General features: G+C 64.2%; 2 protein-coding genes across 8 annotated transcripts; one reads left to right on the forward strand and one right to left on the reverse strand.

Annotated features, from left to right (window-relative positions):
• Window positions 1-825: 825 nt before the first annotated feature.
• CLCNKA (chloride voltage-gated channel Ka) lies at window positions 826-12,975 on the reverse strand. 2 transcript variants are annotated; one of them, XM_068967457.1, is made up of 19 exons: window positions 12,876-12,975; window positions 12,326-12,454; window positions 11,439-11,567; window positions 10,540-10,679; window positions 10,173-10,250; window positions 10,001-10,079; window positions 9,411-9,536; window positions 9,042-9,126; window positions 8,863-8,964; window positions 8,291-8,375; window positions 7,671-7,844; window positions 7,171-7,240; window positions 6,894-7,004; window positions 6,309-6,522; window positions 5,334-5,467; window positions 2,242-2,330; window positions 2,016-2,099; window positions 1,202-1,288; window positions 826-873 (listed from the first exon to the last, which is right to left on the reverse strand). In XM_068967457.1, the coding sequence occupies exons 1-19, from the start codon at window positions 12,973-12,975 to the stop codon at window positions 826-828; spliced, it is 2,064 nt and encodes a 687-aa protein (XP_068823558.1). The 2 variants fall into 2 exon arrangements, with proteins under 2 accessions (XP_068823558.1, XP_068823559.1); XM_068967458.1 differs by lacking the exon at window positions 11,439-11,567.
• Window positions 12,976-17,788: 4,813 nt separating this feature from the next.
• Window positions 17,789-20,704, forward strand: HSPB7 (heat shock protein family B (small) member 7). 6 transcript variants are annotated; one of them, XM_068968907.1, is made up of 3 exons: window positions 17,789-17,987; window positions 18,482-18,627; window positions 19,710-20,704. In XM_068968907.1, exons 1-3 carry the CDS (start codon window positions 17,789-17,791, stop codon window positions 19,887-19,889), a joined length of 525 nt encoding a protein of 174 aa, XP_068825008.1. In that variant the 3' UTR covers window positions 19,890-20,704. The 6 variants fall into 6 exon arrangements, with proteins under 6 accessions (XP_068825008.1, XP_068825010.1, XP_068825009.1 ...); XM_068968909.1 differs by having other exon boundaries at window positions 18,482-18,612; XM_068968908.1 differs by having other exon boundaries at window positions 18,494-18,627.
• Window positions 20,705-22,441: the final 1,737 nt, after the last annotated feature.

Here is a 22,441-nt window from a genome sequence, read left to right on the forward strand (position 1 = left end):
GCTCCCGGCTCGCAGGAGAGGGCCCTGACCCCTCAACACAAAGACTGCCGGTCACCCTGGTGCTGGCGGCCAGGATGGTCCCCATGGAGAGGCTTAAGGCTCTGTGGGCTCCGAGGAGCCCCACCTGGGGACCCCGCTTTGTCAGCCCCGGCTCAGCCGAGGAGGAGGCTGAGGCTGGAGTGGAGGTAACTGGGAAACAGGGTCATGCGTACCCATGAGGACAGGCATCATAAGACCCAGTGGGAGCCCGCTCTCCCCCATAGCTCCCTTCCAGGAAGGGGGCGCAAGGAGTGGGGGCCCAGGGTCCAGGCCTGCAATGCCCACACGGCCACCTGGGGGCGCCCGAGAGCTCACTCGGGGTTGGTAAAGGCGAGGCGCCAAGGCGGCGAGACACTTGGATGCTGACGTGAGCGCGGAGCGCAGCTCTGGGAACCGGCTTTATTTGCGTTGAAAGCCTCTGGTTGGGAGTCACACAGCCCCCAGAGGGCACCTGCGCCTGCCCTTGCTGACAGAGGACACCAGGCTCCTCATCTGTGAGTCGGATGCTTCCTTGCAGTACCCACCACACGGCAGCTGTCTTCTGTCTCACATCCTGGGCGCCCAGGGTGGGGTTCGTCCTTCAGAACATGTGGCACTTGTCCCACGAGGATGGGACATGGCGACCGTGGGGTCCTCGTCAGTGCTAGGCCAGCTGCCTGCCTTGCCGAGGAGTTGAGCTGGGCTGGAGGGGAGGGGTGTGTTGTCGCAGAGGACACAGGCAGGGTCTCTGCCCTGCTTCCTTCGCGGGGGTAGCCGAGTGGCTCTGTTTCATCCTGCCGGGCTGGCTCACTTTGGGGCCGGAGGGTTTGTCAGGTTGGAAATTGCTTTCTTCAACTGGAACAGAGGCCAGAGGGGGAGAGTACAGAAGAGACTTCAGGGGGAGGCTGCAGTGCGGTCCGCCTCCCCTCAGGGCTGATTCTGGAGCCAGCGCCTCTCTGCTGCAGAGATGGGATCACTGAGGCCCAGAGGTAACGGCAGGCTGGCCAGTGGCCACAAGAGAAGGTAGGCGTGGCTGGACCGAGTGGCCGGCTCCTCTGGGCCAGAAGTGAGGCTCGTCAAGTCCCACGGGGCCCTCCCCATGTGACAGCGGTTACTGGTGCCCGCCCCCACGGCTGCTCAAGCTTGGCTGCTCCCCTTTGTTTCACCCTCGGGGCCACGGTACCTCCACCCAAGACACGAAGCCCACAGCTCTGCCCTGAGACGTCACGAAGAGGGACTGAAGATTCAATAGCTCAAAGAGGTTGTGTGCCTGCAGGAGGGGGGTTAGGAAACGCTGGAGGACAGGCTCCCACCCCAGTTTCTTCTCAGCCTGTGAGTCCTGTGCAGAAATGAAGGCCCTGGCCAGCCTCTGTCCTGGGGTGCTGCCCCCGCTCCCCCTGCCCGCCCTGCTGTTTTTGAGCCGCTTCTGAGCCTGGAGGGCTGGGCAGTTGGGATGGGCCTGCAGTGTCCACTATGACCACCAGGGGCCCCCAGAGTCCACACAAGGGACCACTGGGCCTTGCCACTCAGGACCATCCAGCATCAGCCGTGGACAGGGGGGTGGGGCCCCCTTTAGGCCCCCAGCCCGCTCCGTCCCTCCATGGCCCGTGTGCCAGGCTCTGGGCTTGCAGCGGGGAGGAACCAGCAGTCAGAGTGATTAATTTGCCCAAGATCACACAGGCAGAATGTGGGAGGCCTGGCATTGAAACCCACGTGTGCCTTGAGGAAAGACAAGCTTTTAACCACTATTTCCGTCCATCCAGAGTCTTCGGCTTCCTAAGCTCTCCCTCTCCCTGAGTCTCTGTGTCCCAGCAGCCCTGGGACCGAGGGGTAGAGAGATGGGGACTGCATGCGCCTTCCACAACGAGGAGGTTAGAGGCAGGAGGAGCAGAGAGCCACACTGTGTGTTGAGGAACCCGAAGCTGAGTTTCCCTCTCAGGTTGCTCTCCTCTATCCCGGGACCCAGGTCTGCCCACAGCCCGAACCTCCCCCATTACCTGGTGCAAGGAGGTCTCCGGAGACAGCTTCAGGGTCACTGGCTCTACAGGGCACCCCTCAGCCAAGATGTCCTGGAGGCACCGCTGTGGATGGGGGAAGGGTTATGGGGGCCTGGGCTAGCCCCCCTCCCGGGCTGCCCCTCTCAAACCACAGGCGATCAGCTGGCCACTCCCGAAAACCCTCCTGACTCCCCATCCCCTCCTGACCCCTCGCAAGAGTGCTCACCTGCTGTCCTGGAGCCAGGGAGGGTGGCTCAGCTTGGAGGGCCTGCACCAGCTGTGCTCTTCGCACGGTGCCCACCAGGATCTGGGACTCTGGACAGGCAGAGAGGGAGATGGAAAGAGCCACGTTGTGAAAAAGGAACTTCTGTTTCCTGGGCTTCTGCGATGCGCCAAGAGCTGTGCTGGGTGTCCTCGTGACTCTCGGGAACCTGCAGCAACCTGTGAGTCAGGAAGTACTATCGCCCATTTTACAGAAGAGGAGACTGAGGCTCAGGGGCACACAGAGGTTAGTTGTCTCGCCCAAGGTCACTCAGCTTCTGAGGGCAGCTGGGCAAGGATGCCAGGGGGCCGGGAGGTCACTTGCCCACCCTGAAATGCCCCATGTGGTGAGGCCTCAAGCAGGAGCAGTCTGGGACACCTCCGTGAAGACAGCTGTGCCCTGGGGCTGGGCTTTGCCTCTCAGTTCCCAGGGAGGGCGTGAGTGCAAAGGCCACCTTGTTCCTGTGGGGGAGGGGCCACAAGCTTTCAGGGCGTCACTGGAGTTTGCAAGCATTCCATTTCGAAGGATAGCCTGATGTTCTGGCCCTTTTCCAGTAAAAGAAAAACTTCACAACTGGACGTACACATGTTCCCCCTTTAAAAGCAAAGCTGCTTCTTGGGTGAGCAGCTGGGGCACACAGCCTGGGCCTGGGCCAGTAGCGGTGCTTTGCTTCCTGTGGCTCTAAGGGCAGATTTGGAGTTGGTCTTGGCCACCACTTCTGTCTTTTTTCCAGGGAGTGAAGCTTCTTGGGGGGCCATCCATGTGCAGACATTTTTTAATGGGGTATCTGGCGTGTTCTATGGGACAGTGCTATAAGTATCCCACTTTGAGTGGGAAGAAGGGCTTGGCGTTTGGGATGAGAGCCTCTGACAACTCTGTCCTCCCTACTTTCCAGCTGAGGCAGCTACAGCTCATAGAGCTTAAGGGGTCTGTTCTGCTCATAATAGCTTCACATTTCTTGGGTTCGGGATGTGGACAGCACATACGGCTGTGCAGGCTGCTCAGTGCCCAAGAAACCTGCTCACAGGACAAGTGGGGACCACAGTCCAGCCTTGCTATGCTCGCCCAGGGCGCACCTTTGTTCATTTATACAAAGGGGACGTATGGGCTGCCGGAGGCCCTGAGTGGACATGGCTGGCCCCTCCCTAACCCCCTGCTCATCTTTCCCACTCACACTGTCCTTGTCTGAGAGGGCAATGATGTTCCAGCTAGGCCCGCCCTCAAGATTCAGCTTACAAGTCTTTTAACAAGGGCCCCCATCCATTTTTCTGTGAAAAGATGTCTTTCTGATGGTGCCAGGACTGAGGAAGGTACTTCAGTTCGAGAACGCTGGGTGGGGAGGCTGAGGGAGGAGCCTCCTGGGAGGAAGGTGTCCTCCCATCACTCTGCCCCTCCTCCCCAAGCACACCGACCCTGATTTCTAGGACTCACAGTGTGCCTTGCCAGCCCCCTCTCATCTCTCATTCAAACATGTTGGGACGTCCCTGGTGGTCCAGTGGTTAAGATTTTGCCTCCAGTACAGGGGTGTGTGTGTTCAATCCCTGGTCAGGGAGTGAAGGTTACACAAGCCTCATGGCCAAAACAAACGAACAAAACGCCCCAAAACAGAAGCGACGTTGGGACTTCCCTGGGGGCACAGTGTATAAGAATCCACCTGCCAATGCAGGAGACAGAGGTTACGTCTCTGGTCCGGGAAGATGCCACATGCCGCGGTGTACCGAACCCCGAGTGCCACGGCCCCTGAGCCCGAGTGCCCGGGACCGGGAGCCACAGCCCCTGAGGCCGAGTGCAGGGACCGGGAGTGCCCAGGACTGGGAGCCACAGCCCCTGAGCCCGAGTGCAGGAACCGGGAGCCACAGCCCCTGAGCCCGGGTGCAGGGACCGGGAGCCACAGCCCCTGAGGCTGAGTGCCCAGGACCGGGAGCCACAGCCCCTGAGCCCGAGTGCAGGGACCGGGAGTGCCCAGGACTGGGAGCCACAGCCCCTGAGCCCGAGTGCAGGGACCGGGAGCCACAGCCCCTGAGCCCGGGTGCAGGGACCGGGAGCCACAGCCCCTGAGGCTGAGTGCCCGGGACCGGGAGCCACAGCCCCTGAGCCCGAGTGCAGGGACCGGGAGTGCCCAGGACTGGGAGCCACAGCCCCTGAGCCCGAGTGCAGGGACCGGGAGCCACAGCCCCTGAGCCCGGGTGCAGGGACCGGGAGCCACAGCCCCTGAGGCTGAGTGCCCGGGACCGGGAGCCACAGCCCCTGAGCCCGAGTGCAGGGACCGGGAGTGCCCGGGACCAGGAGCCACAGCCCCTGAGCCCGAGTGCAGGGACCGGGAGCCACAGCCCCTGAGCCCGAGTGCAGGGACCGGGAGCCACAGCCCCTGAGCCCGGGTGCAGGGACCGGGAGCCACAGCCCCTGAGGCTGAGTGCCCGGGACCGGGAGCCACAGCCCCTGAGCCCGAGTGCAGGGACCGGGAGTGCCCGGGACCAGGAGCCACAGCCCCTGAGCCCGAGTGCAGGGACCGGGAGCCACAGCCCCTGAGGCCGAGTGCCCGGGACCGGGAGCCACAGCCCCTGAGCCCGAATGCAGGAACCGGGAGCCACAGCCCCTGAGGCCGAGTGCCCGGGACCGGGAGCCACAGCCCCTGAGCCCGAGTGCTGCAGCTGCTGAGGCCCTCGAGCCCTAGGGCCCTTGCCAAAAATAAATAGATAATTTTTAAAAACCCAGAAGCAATATTGTAACAAATTCAATAATGACTTTACATGAAAAAAAGAAAAAAAGGAACCTTTAAAAGAAAAGGACTGCAAGGTCAAAAAAATATCAATAAATAAACATTTCAAGCACCCCAAGGTGGGATGGTTATTATCTTCATTTTACCAATGAGGAAACAGTCTGAGAGAGGTGAAGTGACTTGCCCCAGGTCACACAGTTGCAGAGCCTGGGTCTGGATTCAGGCTCCTGACAGGTCCAAGGCCCTGCTCACCCTTTCCTGAGTCTGACTCTCCCAGGTGCAAAAGGGAGCAGATGGGAGCCCCTTCCCCGTTCACACCCCGCTTCCTGTCGGGCACCTGTGCTCGCCACCAGGGGATACTCAGCCGCATCTGTGGAGGCCACGACCTTGACCACCTCCTCCTGCGGTGTGTCCTCGGCCAGCGTAGTGATGGCTCGGCTCATGAAGTGCTGCACCGTCACCCGGTGAGAGCTGCGGGCAGAGGAGTGCTCCCGTCAGGCCCTGGAGCAGTGCGCCCTCCAGACCCGGGGCAAGGCGGGGGGCCCCGGTGAGTTCCGCTGGTTCTCCGGTGCAGGCCAGGACTAGGGGATTCCTAGGAGGAACAGTTCCTCACATCCCAGGTTGGGAGGAGCCTGGGGAACGACTCTTCTATGGCCTGGCTCTGGATTCCCAGCCCCCAGACCTCTATCTCCCCAAGACCAGCTCCAGCTTCATCAGAAGCCATCCCTAGAGAATTTCATTTGAAAAAAAAGCTTTACAGCATAAAGGGGGAAAAAAACTTCAAAGTTTGAAAATGACTGGAGTAACCACCCCCATTTAACAGATGGGGAAACAGTCTGGAGAAGGCGGCAGCTCGCTCATCTTTGAGTTCGGCCTTGGACCCAGGAGCCTCAGAGGCTCTCGGTCCTGCTTCGCTGGGGACAGAGGCTGCTCGACCCTGTGTGGTCGAGGGAGGACCTCAAAGCCTGCTCCCATTCTAGTATTCCAGCCCCACCTCCAGCTCCCAAGGCCCCAGTGAGGACCGCAGGGCAGGAGCAGGGGGGTCGCTGTGTGGCCTGGATCAAGACACGGCACCTCTCGAGTCCCAGCACCTGTCCTCCTGTTGTGAAGACAGACTGATGACCAGGAAGACACTGAGGCTCGGGGGGCCGAGGACTCATGCGAGGCCACGTGGGGAGCTGGAGAGCACGCAGGCTGGAGAGCACGCAGACTGGAGAGCCGCGAGTGCCAGCCCCTCCCACACTCACCCAGCAGCGAGTTCAGCCCACCCGGACACCGTCGCCTCGGGCCAATCTGAGCAGGCACCGCTCACCTGATTTTCCGGCCCCGGATCCACGGAAGGTATGGCAGCTTCTTGACAATGATGGTGCCGTCATAGAAGGAGGGCTGGCAGCTCTGGGCGATGGCGTTGGCAGCCAGCACTGCCATCAGCACGGGCAGCGCGTGCACGATCTGACCAGTCATCTCGAAGGCCAGCAGCGCGGTGGAGATGCTGTGGGTCACGGCCCCTGAGAACGCAGCAGCCCCTGCAAGCCAGGGAGGGGGGCACAGCCAGGGAGCAGGGTTCAGGCTAGGAGACAGCTTCGTGCAGAGGGCAAGGCTGCTGTGAGGATGGCCGTGGGCTTGGCTGGGAATTGTCCAGAGGCTACAACTGGCTACTATTGGAAATGCCTCAAGCCTGGGCTTGGTGAGGTAGAGAGCAGTAAGGGAGAGGGGGCATCAGGGCCCAGAGAGAAGCTAGAAAGAGCAGTGGGGGCTTAGAGGAGGGGTCCGGGGAGGGGCGGGGCTCATGGGAAGCTACTGACCTCCCCATGCCCTGCAGAACTGCTAGCTGATTCTCCAGGTCCAGCCCAGACCCACGATGTACACCCACCCAGTAAGAACCCGGCCCACTCACCTGCCAGTGCATACCCCCCAGGCATGATGGGGTTGGTGACTCCTCCAGCCACGATGCCCTCGGGGAAGGCCACAGAAAGGGCCTCTCCTAAGAGGCGTCCAATGGCAGCTCCTGGCCACAGGCTTAGTGTGAGGGTGGGGGCCAGGCTGACCTGTTTCCCAGAGCCCTCCCCACCTGGGGACCAGTATCAGCACCATACTGGGGAGGCAAGTGGATGAGCAGCCACGGCCCTGTCCCGTTACCCTGAGCCTCTCAGACCCTCGACACCCAGACTCACCGAAGATAAATATGGGCATGAAGTACCCGGCGGGCATGGGGATAGTGGTGGCCAGAATCAGCATCCAGAACTGCGGGGAGAATGGGGCGGGGTAGTGGGGGCGGAGGTTAGAGGGGGCAGTGGAGGGACCAGCTGGGGCGGGGAGTTTCCCTGGAGGAGGAGGAGGCCAAGGCGCACACCCATCACCAGCGTCCAGTGTGAGCGAAAGTGTGAGCCAGGGAAGGACCCCCACCCTGGCAGCGTGCCTACTGTGTGCCTGGCACTGGGCCACAGCCTCTCCTTTCCTCCCTCCCAACCTTCTATGATGTAGGCCCAGTGAGGACCCCATTTTAAATATGAGGAGAGCAAGGCTCAGAGAGTGGGAGCAACTGGCCAGGGACAACACAGCGGGCAGAGGTCAGGGCAGGGGGTCTGGGGGACGCTGCAGGCCCCGTGCTGCGCGCATGTCCTGGGGAGGCGCCCAGCCCACCCAGGCTCTGTGCACACCCCTGGGGGCCCACCTTCATAACGAGGAAGAAAGCGAGGGTCCCGAAGATGGTGAGCTGTGGGTGGCACCATTCGAACCACAGGTTCTGGGGGTCGGGCTCCACGGGCCAGGGCGGGGACGCGTTCCGGGTCAGCAGCGCCCAGGAGTTATCGTCGAGCAGGGAGTCCAGATACTCCTTCATGGACAGCTGGAGGGGAGGGGGGTCAGAGCTCTGCCCAAGGGCCGGGCAGCAGTGCCCCCACCCCTCCTGGGCTCAAGCCCTCCTCGGCCACTTCCTGGGGGGGACTCCTCCGTTGCTGCAGGAGCTGCTCTGTGCTAAGTCGCTCAGTTGTGTCCGACTCTGTGCGACCCCGTGGACTGCAGCCTGCCAGGCTCCTCTGTCCATGGGGTTCTCCAGGCTCGAATACCGGAGTGGGTTGCCACCCCCTCCTCCAGGGGATCTTCCTGACCCAGGGATCAAACCCAGGCCTCCCACACTGCAGGCGGATTCTTTGCCATCTGAACCTCGCAGGGAATTGCCGTGGCCTCACATGAAAAGCGCCACACAGCCCTCCTCTTCTGGGTGTTGAGGGGATTCAGGGAGATGGTGGACACAAAGCAGACAGTGATGGGTGGCTCCCCCCGGCCCCTTACCCGAGACGCCATGAAGCGGCCCACGCCAGGGGGGTAGGTGATGGAGGCGAGGACCAAAGCCGCCAGCGCTGAGTACAGAGGCTTGCTGTGGGGGGTGGGTGGGGGTCAGCGCCAGGCCACCCGTCGACTCCCCTCACCCCACCCCACGGGCAGCCCCGCCAGTCTGGGGGTGACGCTGAGGCAGGAATGGGAGGAGGGGGCAGGAGCAGGGCTCTGATCCGGGGGCCGCCCCACACCACTGGGTGACCGGAGGTGGAATATAGGAGAGTTCAGGACAGAGGCCGCTGTCCGCCAGGCAGGAGGGACCGGAGTGGAACCGGCCTGGCGGAGGAGGGCTGAGTCTGAAACGGCAATGCCAGGGCTCAGACTAGGTTGGGAGAACAGGGCTCAGTGAGGTCCTGGGCTTCCAAGGCAGTGGGGTGGCAATTAGTGAGGGAGGGCTGGAATGTTGACGCTGGTGGCCGAGTAAGGGGGAGGCACACCCTGCGGGGGCCTGCAGAGGGTGCTGGTGACCGGGGACGGAGGGTCTGGGGCATCACCCTGACGGGTCCCGGCCCCCACCCAGGGCCCACCTGGTGGCCATCAGTTTGGAGAGGACTGGATTTGTTTTGACAAAGCCGAGAAACTTTCGCTGGCAGAAGAGGTAAGCGCAGCTCGCCACGCCGCAGATGGCCCTGCAGGGGCGGGTGGTTAGTCCAGAGCCCCTCCTGGCCCCAGGGCAGCGGTGCAGGCGGGCGGCGCCCCCACTCACCCCAGCGCCACGAAAAAGAAGATTTCTGGCAGGTCGAAGGGGACATCCACCCGGAAACTGGTCTTGTAGAGGGAGGTGATGGTCTCTGGGGAGACAGAGAGTGGGGTCAGGGCCCAGCCCAGCCGGAGGCTCAGAATCCACAGGCAGGAGAGGACTCGGGCAGGTGTGCCCCAGACGCCCTCTCCCGGCCGGCCTCCCTGACTGGCTTCACCGGCTTCTACCCCGGGGGCTCCCATCCGTCACGCCCAACAGAGGTCAGCTCCTTCCGGGCGCCTAGGAGTGGGGCAGCGGACGGGAGGGAGCGGGGAGCGAGGGGAAGAGATGGGAGGGGGAGGGGCAGGGGGCAGGGGCAGGGGCCGCGGCGCTCACCCTGCTCGCTGTTGAAGACCGCCAGCAGGCGGAACATGAAGGCCCCGCAGGTGGCCGCGAAGAAGCCCCTCCAGTAATCCCAGACCGAGAAGTGAGAGGACACGACCTCGATGCAGAACAGGACGCCTGGGGGCGACACGGGGCTGAGGGGCCACCCGCTCCCGGTTCTGAGCTGAAGCCGAGGGCGGGCACGCGCGGCGGGACCGGCGCCCCCATCCTGACCCCTGCGGTGGGGAGGGTGCCCGCCCCCGTTTCCCAGACGAGGAGCGAGGCTGAGAGCCGGGCTCCGCCGGCCCGGGACGCGCAGGGGGGCCGCGTTCGAAGCCCAAGTCTGTCCAGGGGACCGCCGCCCGTCTTGGCGCCCACCCGCGCCGCCCCGCCACCCTGGGGACGGTCAGCGCTCCCGGGAAGACGGCGGGAAGGACCGCGGCCGCCCCGTCTGCCCCCCAGGTCCCTGCGCTGGGCGGAGTGGCCGGGCTGGGCCGGGGGGCGTGGGGGCCGGGCGTGGGAGCCCGGGAGCTGCGGGGGTCCCGGGGGCTGTGGGGGAGCCCGGGGGGCGGTGCGGGACCCGGGGCCGGGCGGGACCTCACCGCTGAAGGGCGCTGCGAACACCGTGGCCACGCCCACCGCCGCGGCGGCCACCAGCATTTCGTTAGGCTTGCTCTTGTTCTGGAGGGATCCAGAGTCCCTGGCTGAGAGCCAGCCCCCGCCCGCCCCTCCCTCTCATTCCTCCAACGGAGGGGGTCCCCACGAGCCCCTTACCTCGGACTCCCCAGTGGCCTTGGCGCGCACCCGGCCCAGGTAGGCAGCGATCATCACAGACAGGTGCACGAAGGGGCCCTGCCGGGGAGGCGTGGGCACAGGCCTTGATGGGAGCCCCAGCCCTGCTCTTCCCCTCCCCCTCCCTCGGTCCCGGAGCCCCTGCTCGTCCAGGGACGGCGCGCCTCCCCACCCTCCCTCCACCCCACCTCCCAGGTTCCTGAGTCACACTCTGGGGACCTGGGCTGCCTCCACCCTCAGGCGGGCACTGTCCTGAGTTCCTGCTGACCCGGTCTCAGTGGGTGATGCAGAAAAGGCAGCAGGGCTGTAGGGCAGCGGTGGGGAGTGGTGCCCTCTCGCCTGTCCATACCACTTTGCCCAGGAAGATGGTGCTGCCGCTGGCCAGGGTACAGGTGAGGCCCACCACCTTGGCCCCGAAGTTCTTGATGTCCAGGTAGTCCTCCAAGACCACGCCTGACAGGATGGTCTTCAGCTCCGGAATTCCAGAACCTTGGTGGGGTGGATGGACAGGGGGCAAGGGGAGGGACCACCTTCAGATTAGCCCTTATCCCTTTACCCTGCACGGGGTGTCACATTCGGGTCTTGTCAGGTCCCCTAAACCCTGTCAGTGAGGGGTTGTAAACTCATTCTGCGGATGAGGGCTTCCCTGGGGGCTCAGACACCTGCAACCAGGAGACCTGGCTTCAATCCCTGGGTCGGGAAGACCCCCTGGAGAAGGGACAGGCTACCCACTCCAGTATTCTTGCCTGGAAAATTCCATGGACAGAGAAGCCTGGCGGGCTACAGTCCACGGGGTCACAAACAGTCAAACATGACTGAGTGACTAACACTTCACTTTCTGCGGATGAGAAATCTGAGGGTCAGAGAGAGGATGTGAGCATCCGCCTTCCTCCAGCTGGGCCTGCTGGACGCCACTGCAGGACGGGGGCAGCCAGGAGGGACTCTCAGGCCTCGTCCCCGTGACGCGCCCCTGCACCCCTCTCTGCTGGCCGGGGCCGGGGGCAGAGCTGCGAGGCCTGGCAGAAACGCACGCCTCCATGAGCCCCTCAGAGCAGAGCCAGCACTGACCCGAGAAGGCTCTGTCCTCTTCACTGTGTGACTTCGGGCAAGTGCCACGACCCTTCCGAGCCTGGCTTCTCTGCCGAGAAGTGAGGTTACCGCTTCCTGCCGTCCCCCAGCAGGACGTCTTTGGCCGGCAGTCACTGCCAGGCAAGGCATGCAGGTGGACGGCGTGGCGACTGGGCTTACCTCCCGAGAAGGGCGTGATGCTCTGAGAGAATCCTGAAGAGAAGGAGACCAGGGCCACGGGGTACACGGTCCAGGAGAGATACCGGAGGAGGTGCCCGTCCCCGACCTCCCGGCACAGCCACTTGTGTGCTGGGGACAGCGGGGCGTAAGGGAGCCGTCCACAGGCTGCACAGCCTGCAGACACCCGCTTGCTGGCCAGAAAGTGCACGCCCAGAGGCCACCCGCAGAGAGGTGGCCAGGGCCGCCCCCCGAGAGGAGGAGGAGCAGGACCCTGGCTCCCCATCCCCCGTGAGCGGCAGGCCCCCAGGAGGGGGAGGAGCAGGACCCTGGCTCCCTATCTCAGCGTTGCCACTCCTTAGCTGAGTGACATTCTGCAAGCTGGTCAGCATCGCTGAGCCTCTGTTTTCCCATCTGTCAAATGGGCTCTGATGGTAGCTCCCTTACAGGGTGATTGTAAGAAAGCCAGATGCGGCCTGGTGCCGGCAGATCCTTGTAATGCTGTCAGAGCAACTTCCTGTCCCTCACTCCCCTTGCAGGGGGACCTCGGGTGGAGGGAGCCTGCGGAAGCATGGGGAGGGACTGCTCTGTGCCTGGTGGTCTAGACGAGGCCCAGTAACCCAGGGTCTGAGACCAGGGCAGGGGGAGCAGGAGCAGTGGGCAGTGGTGGCATAAAGCTCAGGGAAAGGACGGTTTGGTCTCTCGTCACCGTGCAGACACGGAGGCTGAGGCCCAGGGAGGTGCCCAGGGTCACCCAGCATGCCAGGACCAGACCCAGTGCCCTCCCTGCCCCCGCTGCACCTGGCGGCCCCCCCCACCCCCAGCATCCCGAGAGCGTGCTTGGAGGCCTGGCTCCTGAGCGGGCGGGTGTGTGGGGGTGGGGGGGTTACCTCGGACCACACGCCCAACGGTGAAGCTCATGGTGAAACTGATCAAGGCCATGAGCACCCCGAGGACCGTCAGGAAGTACCAGTCCTCACCCACGTGGAACAGCTTCTGCTTCAGCCAGTCCAGGCCACCTGGGGCAGGGGCAGCGGGTCAGAGCCCGGCGCCGAGGAGGGCAGGGAGGGAAGGTGCTGTGTGGGGCTGAGGTCGGGTGGGCCAGTCCTGGGAGCCTGGGAGGGGGCTCTGCCTCACTTGCAGGACGGCAGGGTTTGTGGCAAGTGGAGGGGGAGAGAACGCCGGCCTCTAGAGAGACTGCTCTGTCCTCCCAGGACCTGGGAGCTGTGTTCCCGAAAAGCAGAGAGCCAGCCGCGAGCACGTCTGACCCACAGACAGGAGGACAGACCCCCTCCCTCTGCCCCGTCACCCAGGAAACGCTGGACCTGGGGAAGGAGGGGCCGCTCCCAGGCTCCAAGGCGAGTGGGGAGGCGGGCTGGGCAGGGTGCTGTCGCGAGGGGACTCCCACAGGGGGTCGGGGGTGGGGAGCCCAGCTCTCACCTCGGATGCCTCGGCGGACGCGGGGACATGGGCCCCAGAGCTCCTGGAGAGTCACAGGGTTCCCCGAGGAGCCCTCACGAAGCCCCACCAGCTCCTCCATCGGCCCCTGAGGGAGTGCACAGGCAGACGGATGGACCCTGGTGGGCGGCTCCAAGGCCCTTCCCCTCCCTGCCACTGGGCCCTTCCCATCTCTGCTTCCCGGATAGGAAGGAAAGGAGGCGTTTTCAGGAGCAGACACAGCTCTGATGTGCCTTCATTCCTGAGGGGGTCCCCGAGGCTGCGCGGGTGCGTGTTAACATTCGGGGTGGGGCTGGGGGCTTAGAGCGGCCCCTTCCGTGTCTAGCAGCTGGTTGGCCAAGGCCAGGCCCCCGGCTCTCTGGGAGCCATCACTCCACCTTCCCAGGACGCTTGGCTGTTACCGCTGCTTGGGGCAGCCTCCCCACCCCTCGCTGTGGGGTCCCCAGGCCCATCCCTGAGCCCCCGCTCCCGCAGCTGAGGCTTGGGTCAAGAAAACGCCAGGTCCAGAGGGAGAGCCCCTGAGGGTCCAAAGGCGGCGCTGGCTCCCATCCCCAGCCTCCCACTCGCGCCCTGTGCCGGCCCCGGCAGGTTCCGTCGGAGTCCATCCTGGCGCTGTACCCCGTGGCCGCTCACCTCGCTCAGTCCGCTCTGCTGTGGCCCCAGCCAGCGCGCCTCTCACAGAGACGCCTTTGCTTGCAACTCAGGTGCACCTGGACAGGTGTGCATTCCACCAGTCAACACCCTGGCCCCCCTCCTCCCCGCCCCTCCCCGCCGGGGTTCACCCTGGCCATTAAGAATGTCCTTGACAAACCGACTGGAACTGCCCCGGCCAGCTGAGCAGTACAGGCCAGAGCCGCCTGGAGGGGCCGGGGCGGGAGCTCCCCAACCTGCCAGAGCCACGCAGAGGCAGGGGGCATCCACCTGAGCTGCAGGCTGGTCAGAGGGCCTGGGAGGGGGATGCTCGTGATGCAACAGGACAGCTAGGGGTCATCTGCAGGGGCTGAAGGCCAGAGCTGCAGACTCTCAGAGTTGGGCAGGGAGGGATTTGGAGGATCAGAGAAGAGAGAGTGGAAAGGCCCACCCAAACGGTGATGCTGTCCCTGACCGACAGGGCTGCTGGGAGGAGGAGCTTGATGCACCCGCTCCACGCTCTGCTGGGGCAGGATGAAGTCTGTGGCCTTTACCCAGAAGCCTCAAGCACAACCACTGCCCCTGGGTGCTACGGTGGGAGAGGCAGTTTCGCAGACTGGGGGGTCTGGACGTGAGGATCTAGTCCAGGCTCCTCCCCCCGCCCCAACTCCCTGTTCCTGCTCCAGCCTGTCGGCCCCCTGCCCCCAGCGCTGAGTGAAGCAGGTCATCAAGGCAGGATCTTGGAGAGGTGTCCAGGCTTGGGAGCCAGGCAAACCAGGGTGGAACTCTGGGCTTTGTCCCTTGGCCTCTGTGACCCTGGGCAAGCGCCCTTGCCTCTCCGAGGCTCCACTTCTTTGAAATGGGCTGACACCTCTCAGCTGCCTGGGTTTCCCTGAGCACTCACTAACTTGGAGGAGGGTCGAGCACAGCGTCTGCACACGGCAAAGATGCAGTGATAATGAACGGAGCGGAGAGGCGCCCTCACTCATCTGTGATCACAAAACCGATGCCGAGCCCAGGCTCCGACGCGGCGGCTCCTCCTCTGCCCAGAGCCCTGCAGCTCCTGTGGCTTAAGCATTCGGGACGAGGGTTTAGGCAGAGAGCAGAGGGTCTCTGCCCGATGCTGCTTTGTGAAGACTTGGGCTGAGATCTGGGACACTCCTGCCCTCTTCCAGACAGCGCCCCCTTTCTGAAAATCACGATGGTCTTTCAGTGATTTAAACTCCTGAGACCCTGAGCCGCTCTCTGCCCCTAGACATCAGGCCAAGTCAATCCAAGCTAGGAGTGTGTGTGTGCTGTGAGGGGTGGGGTGGGGGCTCACTGCTTTGCATGGACCGGGGCCCACCGTTGATCGGCTGCTCCAACCTGTGTGTAGTGACAGCGTCACCGGCCGCCCTGTTGACACCCCAAACCCGCATCTCCGGTCTCAGGCAGCCTCGACTGGCCAGCCAGCAGCGCACGGCCACACCTCATCCCCAGCCCTGGGAGCATCGGGAACCTGGGGAGAGGACGGCGGGTGGACACTGTGCCCGCGGCGAGTCCCCCCAGAGCCAGGCCCCGCATTGCAGCCCCCAGCGTCTCCTGCTTCTGCTTCAGGCCGTGGGGGCGGAGGGCAGGCTTGATGCCAGGACAGCTCTGTCACCGCTAACTGGTCCTTCACCGCTCGGAGCCTCGGTTTCCTCTTCTGTCCAGTGAGGGCTTCCGTGGGGCTCAGACTGCGAAGAATCCACCTGCAACACAGGAAGCCCAGGCTGTATCCCTGGGTCGGGAAGGCCCCCTGGAGGAAATGGCGACCCACACACCTGTATTCCCGCCTGGAGAATCCCAGGGGCAGAGGAGCCTGGTGGGCCACAACCCACGGGGTCACAAGGAGTGGAACACGACTGAGCGACTGACACGTCACTTCTTCCAACGAGGGGAGTGCGAGCACCATGGGGAAGGGCCCTGTCTCTACCTTGTTCATCACAGTCACGGGTCCCCCAGAACCCCGACAATGCCTGGGACAGAGCAGCTGTTCAGCAGCTGCCTGCTGAGCCGTGAGTGGTTTCCAAACGTTGGCCTGTGGGCTGGTTGAGCAGGGAGCTGACGGGAGCAGATTCCCATCAGAATCTCTGGGTATGTGGGAAGAGTCTGTTTGTTAAAAGTTCCTCCAGGAGGCTGAGGTGCCCTGGCAGGTCTGGGATTGAAGACAGTGCATCATCTCTGAAGCCCCTCCTGTCCCTAGGATCTGAAGGGAGAGACAGGCGCAGAGACAGGGGAATGGCCTTAATGACCTTTCAGGGTCCCTCCTGGCCTCTGAAGCCAGTAGATCCAGAGTCTGTATGGGTGACACCTTGGGGACGGGGGAGGGGGAGGCATGGGGGGCGGGGGTGGGTAATGGGAGCTGAGGTCCAGGAGCAGTGACTCAGGCCTCCGCACCATGACCGTGTGTCTGCATTTAGCCACAGGCTCTTGTTTCCTGGCGGGCGGGCGGCAGACCTCTGGGCCCCCAGCCCCACCCCTACCGTCCCTCCGTCTCACCTCTGTGCTGGTGACTTCCTGGCAGCCCTGCTGGAAGCCCCTCTTTGGGGTGGGGTGACCCAGCCAGGCAGGAATCTCCACTGGAGAGACAGACCCCCCTGTTCCAGCCGCCCCCCTGACCCCACTCATGGACCACCAGCTCCCGCCATCACCCTGTAGCTGGGCCCCCACCACACGCACACCAAGGAAGAGGCTGTGCGGGAGCCAGGCAAGAGAGGAATGGTCTCCATGTTCAGGAGCCCCGTGCTGAGGGGGCAAACAGGTGGCCGCCTGCCCCAGGGAGCTGCCAGTCTGAGAGGGGACGGGACACTGGAAGCCCAAGTCACACCCTGTGCCGGGGTGGGCAGGGCCAGCTGGTACAGCGGGCACCTGGGCAGGACCTTCTGTGTGGGCTGCAGCAGGCAGAGAGGCCGCCACAGGGAGGAGGAACCAGAGCTGGTCTGGGCATGGGGGGAGCCAGCCTGGGGCCCCAGGCTCCCAGGTCAGCCTTCCCTGGCTTCACTCCCTGATGCCGCATGATGTCAGGCCAGGCTCCGCGGACCTGTGTGTGGGCAGGGGCCTCTTGGGGGGTTCTGGGCCAGCCTGTCTCCTTACACGGAAGTTCAGGGTGCCCTGGCTTCCTGGGGGGTTTGGGTCAGATACCTCCAGTTTCAGATCCCGGCCCCGCCACTTTCCAGGTGCAAGCCCCAAGCTCTCTGTGAGGCCCTGTTTCTCCATCTGTAAAATGGGAACAACCTCTCCTTGCAGTGATCGAATGAGGCCACGCTGGAAAGCTCCCAGCCAGGAGCCTGGCCCAGCAGGTGCCTCAGAACTCAGAGCTAGAACGACCGTCTAGCCAAGCCTCCTTTACCCCGCTGCCTCCCCGGCCTCTCCTCTGAGCTGGAGGTCAGGCAGACACCTCCTGGGAACAGAACCTTCTCTATCATTAAGGACCATTCCTGAATCATCTGCTCTCCTCCCCTGAGTCCAGACCCAACCCACCCTGCCTCAGCTTTCTCCTCTGGGTCTTGAAATGTTCCAGAGTTGGGGTGCTGAGAGGCAGGGAGACAAGCCTGACATCTGGGTTCCTTGGGGGCTGGGATGGGAACAGCTGCACTTTCTATGCCCGCCTCCAGGGCCGTCTCAGGCCTCCCAAGAGATGGCCGCGAACATTATCTGTCCTGGCTGGGAAAGCCCTTGCCTCACACAGGGATCCCGTGGGTGGGGGTCCCCCATGCAGCCCTGACCTTGCATCTCCTGACCTCCCCAGATCCAGGGCCTTGGGGCTCTGCCCTGATCCCTGGCACCAAGGGCTGAGAGAGAAAACCCTCTGCAAGAGGTCTGCAGTTTGATGCGGGAGGCACAGTTCTTCGACTGCTGGGGGAAGACAGACTTAGAGACAGGCACGCACAGGGCCCTGAGGCAGGCTGGGGTCTGAGCGGCGGGGGGACAGCACAGGACCCTGCGCCGTTGCCACGGCGGCTCCGGGGCTGGAGTTATCAGCCTGGAATGCTGGGCGGTGAGCTCAGCCTCACGGGCGCCCGCGCTGGACTGTCAGCAGGGCCGTCTCACTAGAGAAGCTCCCCAGCCCCTCTGGGCCACGGAGAGGACTAAATTTAGCTGGTAGACAAGGGGCTGGCCCCGCGCCCGGGGCGGCCGGGCCTTATAAAGCGGCGGTGGCCGAGGCCCGGCAGCTCCCCGAGCCTGCTGCCCCCGTGCTGCCTGTCTGCCCAGCCCGCCGGCCGGGGCCCGCCGCTGCCCCGTGGATGAGCCACAGGACGTCCTCCACCTTCAGAGCGGAGCGGAGCTTCCATTCCTCCTCCTCCTCCTCCTCCTCCTCCTCCTCCTCCTCGGCCTCCCACAGCCTCCCGGCCCAGGACCCACCCATGGAGAAGGCCTTGAGCATGTTCTCCGAGGATTTTGGCAGCTTCATGCGGCCCCACTCAGAGCCCCTGGCCTTTCCAGGCAAGTGCTCAGGGCCCCGTGGGGAAGGGGGCCGCGCAGGGCGGGACCACCAGTTCCAGGGCACCACCCGCTGCCACTGCGCCTCCAGCGACAGGCGCTACCACTGCAGCCCCATGCGGCCTGACAGACAGATGTGGCCGGACAGACAGATGTGGCCGGCACAGGCAGGCCTTCAGGAGACAGTGCTGGCCTGGGGTCAGCTCTGGTGCCGGGGTCTGCGGGGCCTGGGGCCAGGTCCTCTCTGGAGTCCTGAGAGCTGTGGGGCTCGGGGGAGGCATGCAGACCCCCTGCAGGCCTGGGGTGGGTCCCTGCAGAGTGTCATACACGCACACCCCTCCCCCACAGCCTCTGCTGGGCAAGGCCCCGCCCCCTCAGTGCAGCAGAGATGGTTGAGGGGGCAGTCAGGCTTGGGGTCTGCCCCTTCACCCCGCACCCGAGAGGGAGCCAGAAGCCTGGCCCTGGGGACAAGCCTGCTCTGTGCTCTGCCCACCCAGCACTCCCCACAGCCCGTGCTGGGGGGCCAGGCAACATCAAGACCCTGGGAGACGCCTACGAGTTTGCTGTGGACGTGAGCGACTTCTCACCTGAGGACATCATTGTCACCACCTCCAACAACCACATCGAGGTGCGGGCTGAGAAGGTGAGCCCGTCCCCCCGCTCCACTCCTGGGCTTCACACCCATACCCTCTGCACAGGGGCTTCCTCCCACGTCCCATCCTGGGACCCTGCACCCCGACTGTGCTCCCTAACCCCCAGGACAAACAGGAGGCCTTGCTCCTGCGGCTGGTGGGCCACAGGACCCCTGTCACTGCCCCAGGCTCCCAGGTGCTTTCTTCAGGAACCAAGGGAGCCACGGGGAGGGGTGAGGGGCAGAGGGTGCAGGAGGGGGCCCTCGGGAGGTGAGGCGAGAAAGGGAGCTGAGAGGAGGAGGATGGCCCTCCCTCTAGGCCTGTGGGTGGTGGGCACCCCATGCCCGGGGGCAGCTGGGAGAGGAGCTCTTGCCCCTGATGCCCCTCAAGGCCTTGTTTCTCCTAGACCCAGAGGCCCGGCTAGTGTCTCATCTCGGGACCCTGAACTGGTCTCAAGGCTGGGCAGTGCCCTGCAGGTCAAGCCCTCACACCCTCCAAACCCCACGCTGCCTCCACCCACAGGTTCTGAGGGTCAAGAGGCTTGCACCCTGGAGGTGGCTGTGGCTGAACAGGAAATGCCCCTTAGAGGAGAGGGGCTGCTCAGGGCCGCCTCTGATCCCCGAGGCCCGGCTTCCTCCTTTGAGCCTAGAGGGCCCCCATCAGGGAGCCAGGCCCTGTGGATGCCAGGACCAGCGGGCAGCACGTGCCCGCCCTGCCCCCGCCAGTGACTCAGCCGCCCGGCTTCAATGGACAGTGTGTGCTGGCGGCGTCAGGGGGGCGCTGCCAGCGGCTGACGGACACCCACGCGCGGGAATTCGAGCGCAGGGACCTGGAAACACCCCCCCCTCCTCTGAGCGCCTCCACCAAGCCCGGCCCTCCTCTGGGCGGCTGGGGTCCTTAGAGCTCCTCTGCGCGCGTCTTCACTAGGCGCTCAGCCCGTGGGCACCACTGCCCCGGGGCAGCTCCGACGCCAGGCCCTCGCGCCTGAGAGCAGGGCCCAGGGCGTGTGGGGCCCAGCTAGGGCGGGAGCAGGGAGCAGGCGGGGGGCGGGGGGGGGGGTGCAGCCCGCCCTGACACTTTGCCCCTTCCGCAGCTGGCAGCCGACGGCACCGTCATGAACACCTTTGCTCACAAGTGCCAGCTGCCTGAGGACGTGGACCCCACGTCGGTGACCTCGGCCCTGCGGGAGGACGGCAGCCTCACCATCCGGGCCCGGCGCCAGCCCCCCACGGAGCACGTGCAGCAGACCTTCCGGACGGAGATCAAGATCTGAGGCCGCGCCTGCCCCACCCCCAGCTGCCCCGCGCCGTGTTCTCCCCACTGGCCAGCCAGAGTGGCTCTCCTGACCCCTCGTGACAGCGCTGGGGACATCTCAGCCCGGGTTCCGGGCCCTGACACCCCACCCCACCCCAGACCCCAGGTGGGCCATCCCCACCCCCAAATGAGGGCTTCTGCTCCACCCAGGGCAGGCCGGGCACCCCCGCCTCACTCGTGGCCCCCGGATTGCAGCTGCGGCCTTAATCCAGAACAAAGGGTTTGGGATGGGAACAGGTGATCCCAGAGAACCCGGTTTGGAGAAGGGGCTTGGGACAGGCAATCTGGACAAATAATCTGCAGGACAGACAGACATATTCTTTCATCTTTGGAGTTTCTGCAGGGCAGGGGAACTGGACACCCGGGACCCCCTTGGCCAAGGGGAGCAGGAGGGCGGAGGGAGATCGCTGGCAGAGGTGCCCAGAAAACCAAACTGCCCAGGCACAGAGAGGCCAGGAGACAGCCCTGATGGTCCACTTCCCCGCGGCCGCTCTCCAAGCCCGAGCCCGCTGCCAGGCTGCCCGCCCACAAGGTGCCCCATCCAGCCCACTGCCCCCAGGCAGGGCCATGTTGTGTCTGTATATAGATGGGGTTTTTCCAATACAGCAGGTTCGTGATAAACGGTGTGAACCCTCTGTTACCTGCTCATGCCTCCAGGGAAGGCTGGGCCGAGGGGCGGGGCTGACCCTTCCTCCTCCCACCCGGAGACCTGGGCTCCCAGGACTGTCTCCACTGCAGACGAGTACCCAACAAGAGGAAGTATGGATGGGGCTTGAGTCCTCAAGGTAGGATCCCAGCTTCCCGCCAACCTTCCCTTGTGGCCGTCCGCCTCCCCCATCCTCCCTATCTATAATCTGTGAAATTATAGGCCTGGCGTGTGTGTATAGCACGCACACACAAACATGCCACACAACATGCCTGGTTACCCTTGTCCTTCAAATACAAAGCGTTACCATCGGTTGCAGTCAAATTCAGAACATTCTATTTTTCTTTCTCAATTTTTGGTCACACCCTGCAGCCTGTTGGGCCTTAGTCCCCTAAGCAGAGATTGAACCCTCACCCACTGCGTGGGAGGTGGAGCCTTAACCACTGCCACCAGGAAAGTCTCAGAACACTCTAAAATCAGGTGTACAATCTCCACTTGAGCAGCTGAGCGGCCAGCTTGCCCACTGAAGGCTGGGTGTGGACCCAGGATGTCAGAAGCCGCTCTCCAACCACCCGAGCCCCTCCGCACAGAGGGGAAAGCTCCCCATTCTGCCTTTCAGCCCTGCACTTGCCCTACAGCTTCCTGTTAGAGAATGCCCCACCCCAGTCCCTCCTCATCCCAGGCCCCGCCAAGGACCTCCTGCCAGCCTCCATTCTGGGGACCCCCAGCTGCCCCCCCCACGACCTGGCGCAGCCTCCCACATTCAGAGGCAGGGCTGGGGGGTGCAGCAGGGGGCCCTGGCTCTGTGAGGCGGCCTCAGGGGACGACGGGGGTGGGGGAGTCCTGGCGTTGTATCCTGCACACACAATAAACAGCAGAATCTCTGGCTCTGGAGGTCACCCGCCTGAGGTTTTCAAGCTTGGGGTAGGGCAGGGATGGAACGCTGGATAAGCAGCGTCTTTCCTAACACTGGGGGATGGGGTGGTAGCTCAGGTAAAGGTCAAGACCGCACAGAAACGTGGGTTCCTTTGACCTCCTGCCTTGACTCCCGGGCCCGCGTGGGCAGTCTTCTGGGAATGGTTTCCCTGAAACCCTGGCGTTGCCTTCTCTTCCAACTGCCAGCCCCTGCTCCTACCTGCCAGGCGCTGTCCCAGGCACAGGGACACCTACAGTGGGCCAGCTGCACTGGGTGGCTTTACAAGCCTGTCTTGTACCAGCCGGGTGCTGACGACCAGTGAGGCTAAGGGACCAACCTAGGGGCACACAGCCCCGGGCAGAGGCCGGCTGGGACCTGGCTGGGGAGCAGACCGGTTCAGGGAGTCTGAGCGCCCTTTGGAAGGACGCCCCACACACACCATCGGAGTTCCGGGCAGCTCGGTGCAGTCTGGAGGAGGGGAGGGGAGGGAGGCAAGGGGCGCGGTATTTCCAGTCTCCGTGACTCACTGATTCCACCGGGCTATTTGCAGCCCCGACACTCATCGCTGAGGAGCTGGGGGGAGGAGGGACCAGCTCTCCCCCTTCTCCGACCCCCACTTGGGGCCAGGCTCACCTTGGCGTCCCCAGCCCAGCGGCGTCCCTCCCTGGGCCAGGAAAGGGGGTGGCGAACGGGGCAGAATGTTCCCCACCCCGCGGGCCCCAGCGGCCCCTCCCCAGACTGCGCGCAGAGAGGCTGAGGGAGCTCTGGAGACAGAAGGCGCCCTCCTGCCAAGGTGACCCGCGGAAGAGGAGGGCGGGGCTGGGGAGCGCGGGCTCAGCGCGTTGGCTCCGCCCCCTGGCGACACGGCTGGCGGCGGGCTTTGTCTCCACTGGCCCCCCACGCTTTCCAGGCTAAAAATAGACCTGGCTGCGGGTCCTGGGCTCCGCCC

Source organism: Capricornis sumatraensis, chromosome 3 (assembly GCF_032405125.1).
Source record: "Capricornis sumatraensis isolate serow.1 chromosome 3, serow.2, whole genome shotgun sequence".
Lineage (NCBI taxonomy): Eukaryota > Metazoa > Chordata > Mammalia > Artiodactyla > Bovidae > Capricornis > Capricornis sumatraensis.

Bases quoted from the DNA above. Each gene is read 5' to 3' on its own strand.
- CLCNKA (XM_068967457.1), bottom strand. From the start codon at position 12,975: ATGGAGGAGCTGGTGGGGCTTCGTGAGGGCTCCTCGGGGAACCCTGTG. The intron at 10,680-11,438 runs GTAAGCCCAGTC...CACCCCACCAAG, and splicing joins CATCACGCCCTTCTCGGGAG to GTTCTGGAATTCCGGAGCTG. The intron at 6,523-6,893 runs GTGAGTGGGCCG...CCTGGCTTGCAG, and splicing joins TGGGGGGTATGCACTGGCAG to GGGCTGCTGCGTTCTCAGGG.
- HSPB7 (XM_068968907.1), top strand. From the start codon at position 17,789: ATGAGCCACAGGACGTCCTCCACCTTCAGAGCGGAGCGGAGCTTCCAT. The intron at 17,988-18,481 runs GCAAGTGCTCAG...CTGCCCACCCAG, and splicing joins AGAGCCCCTGGCCTTTCCAG to CACTCCCCACAGCCCGTGCT. The intron at 18,628-19,709 runs GTGAGCCCGTCC...CCCCTTCCGCAG, and splicing joins TCGAGGTGCGGGCTGAGAAG to CTGGCAGCCGACGGCACCGT.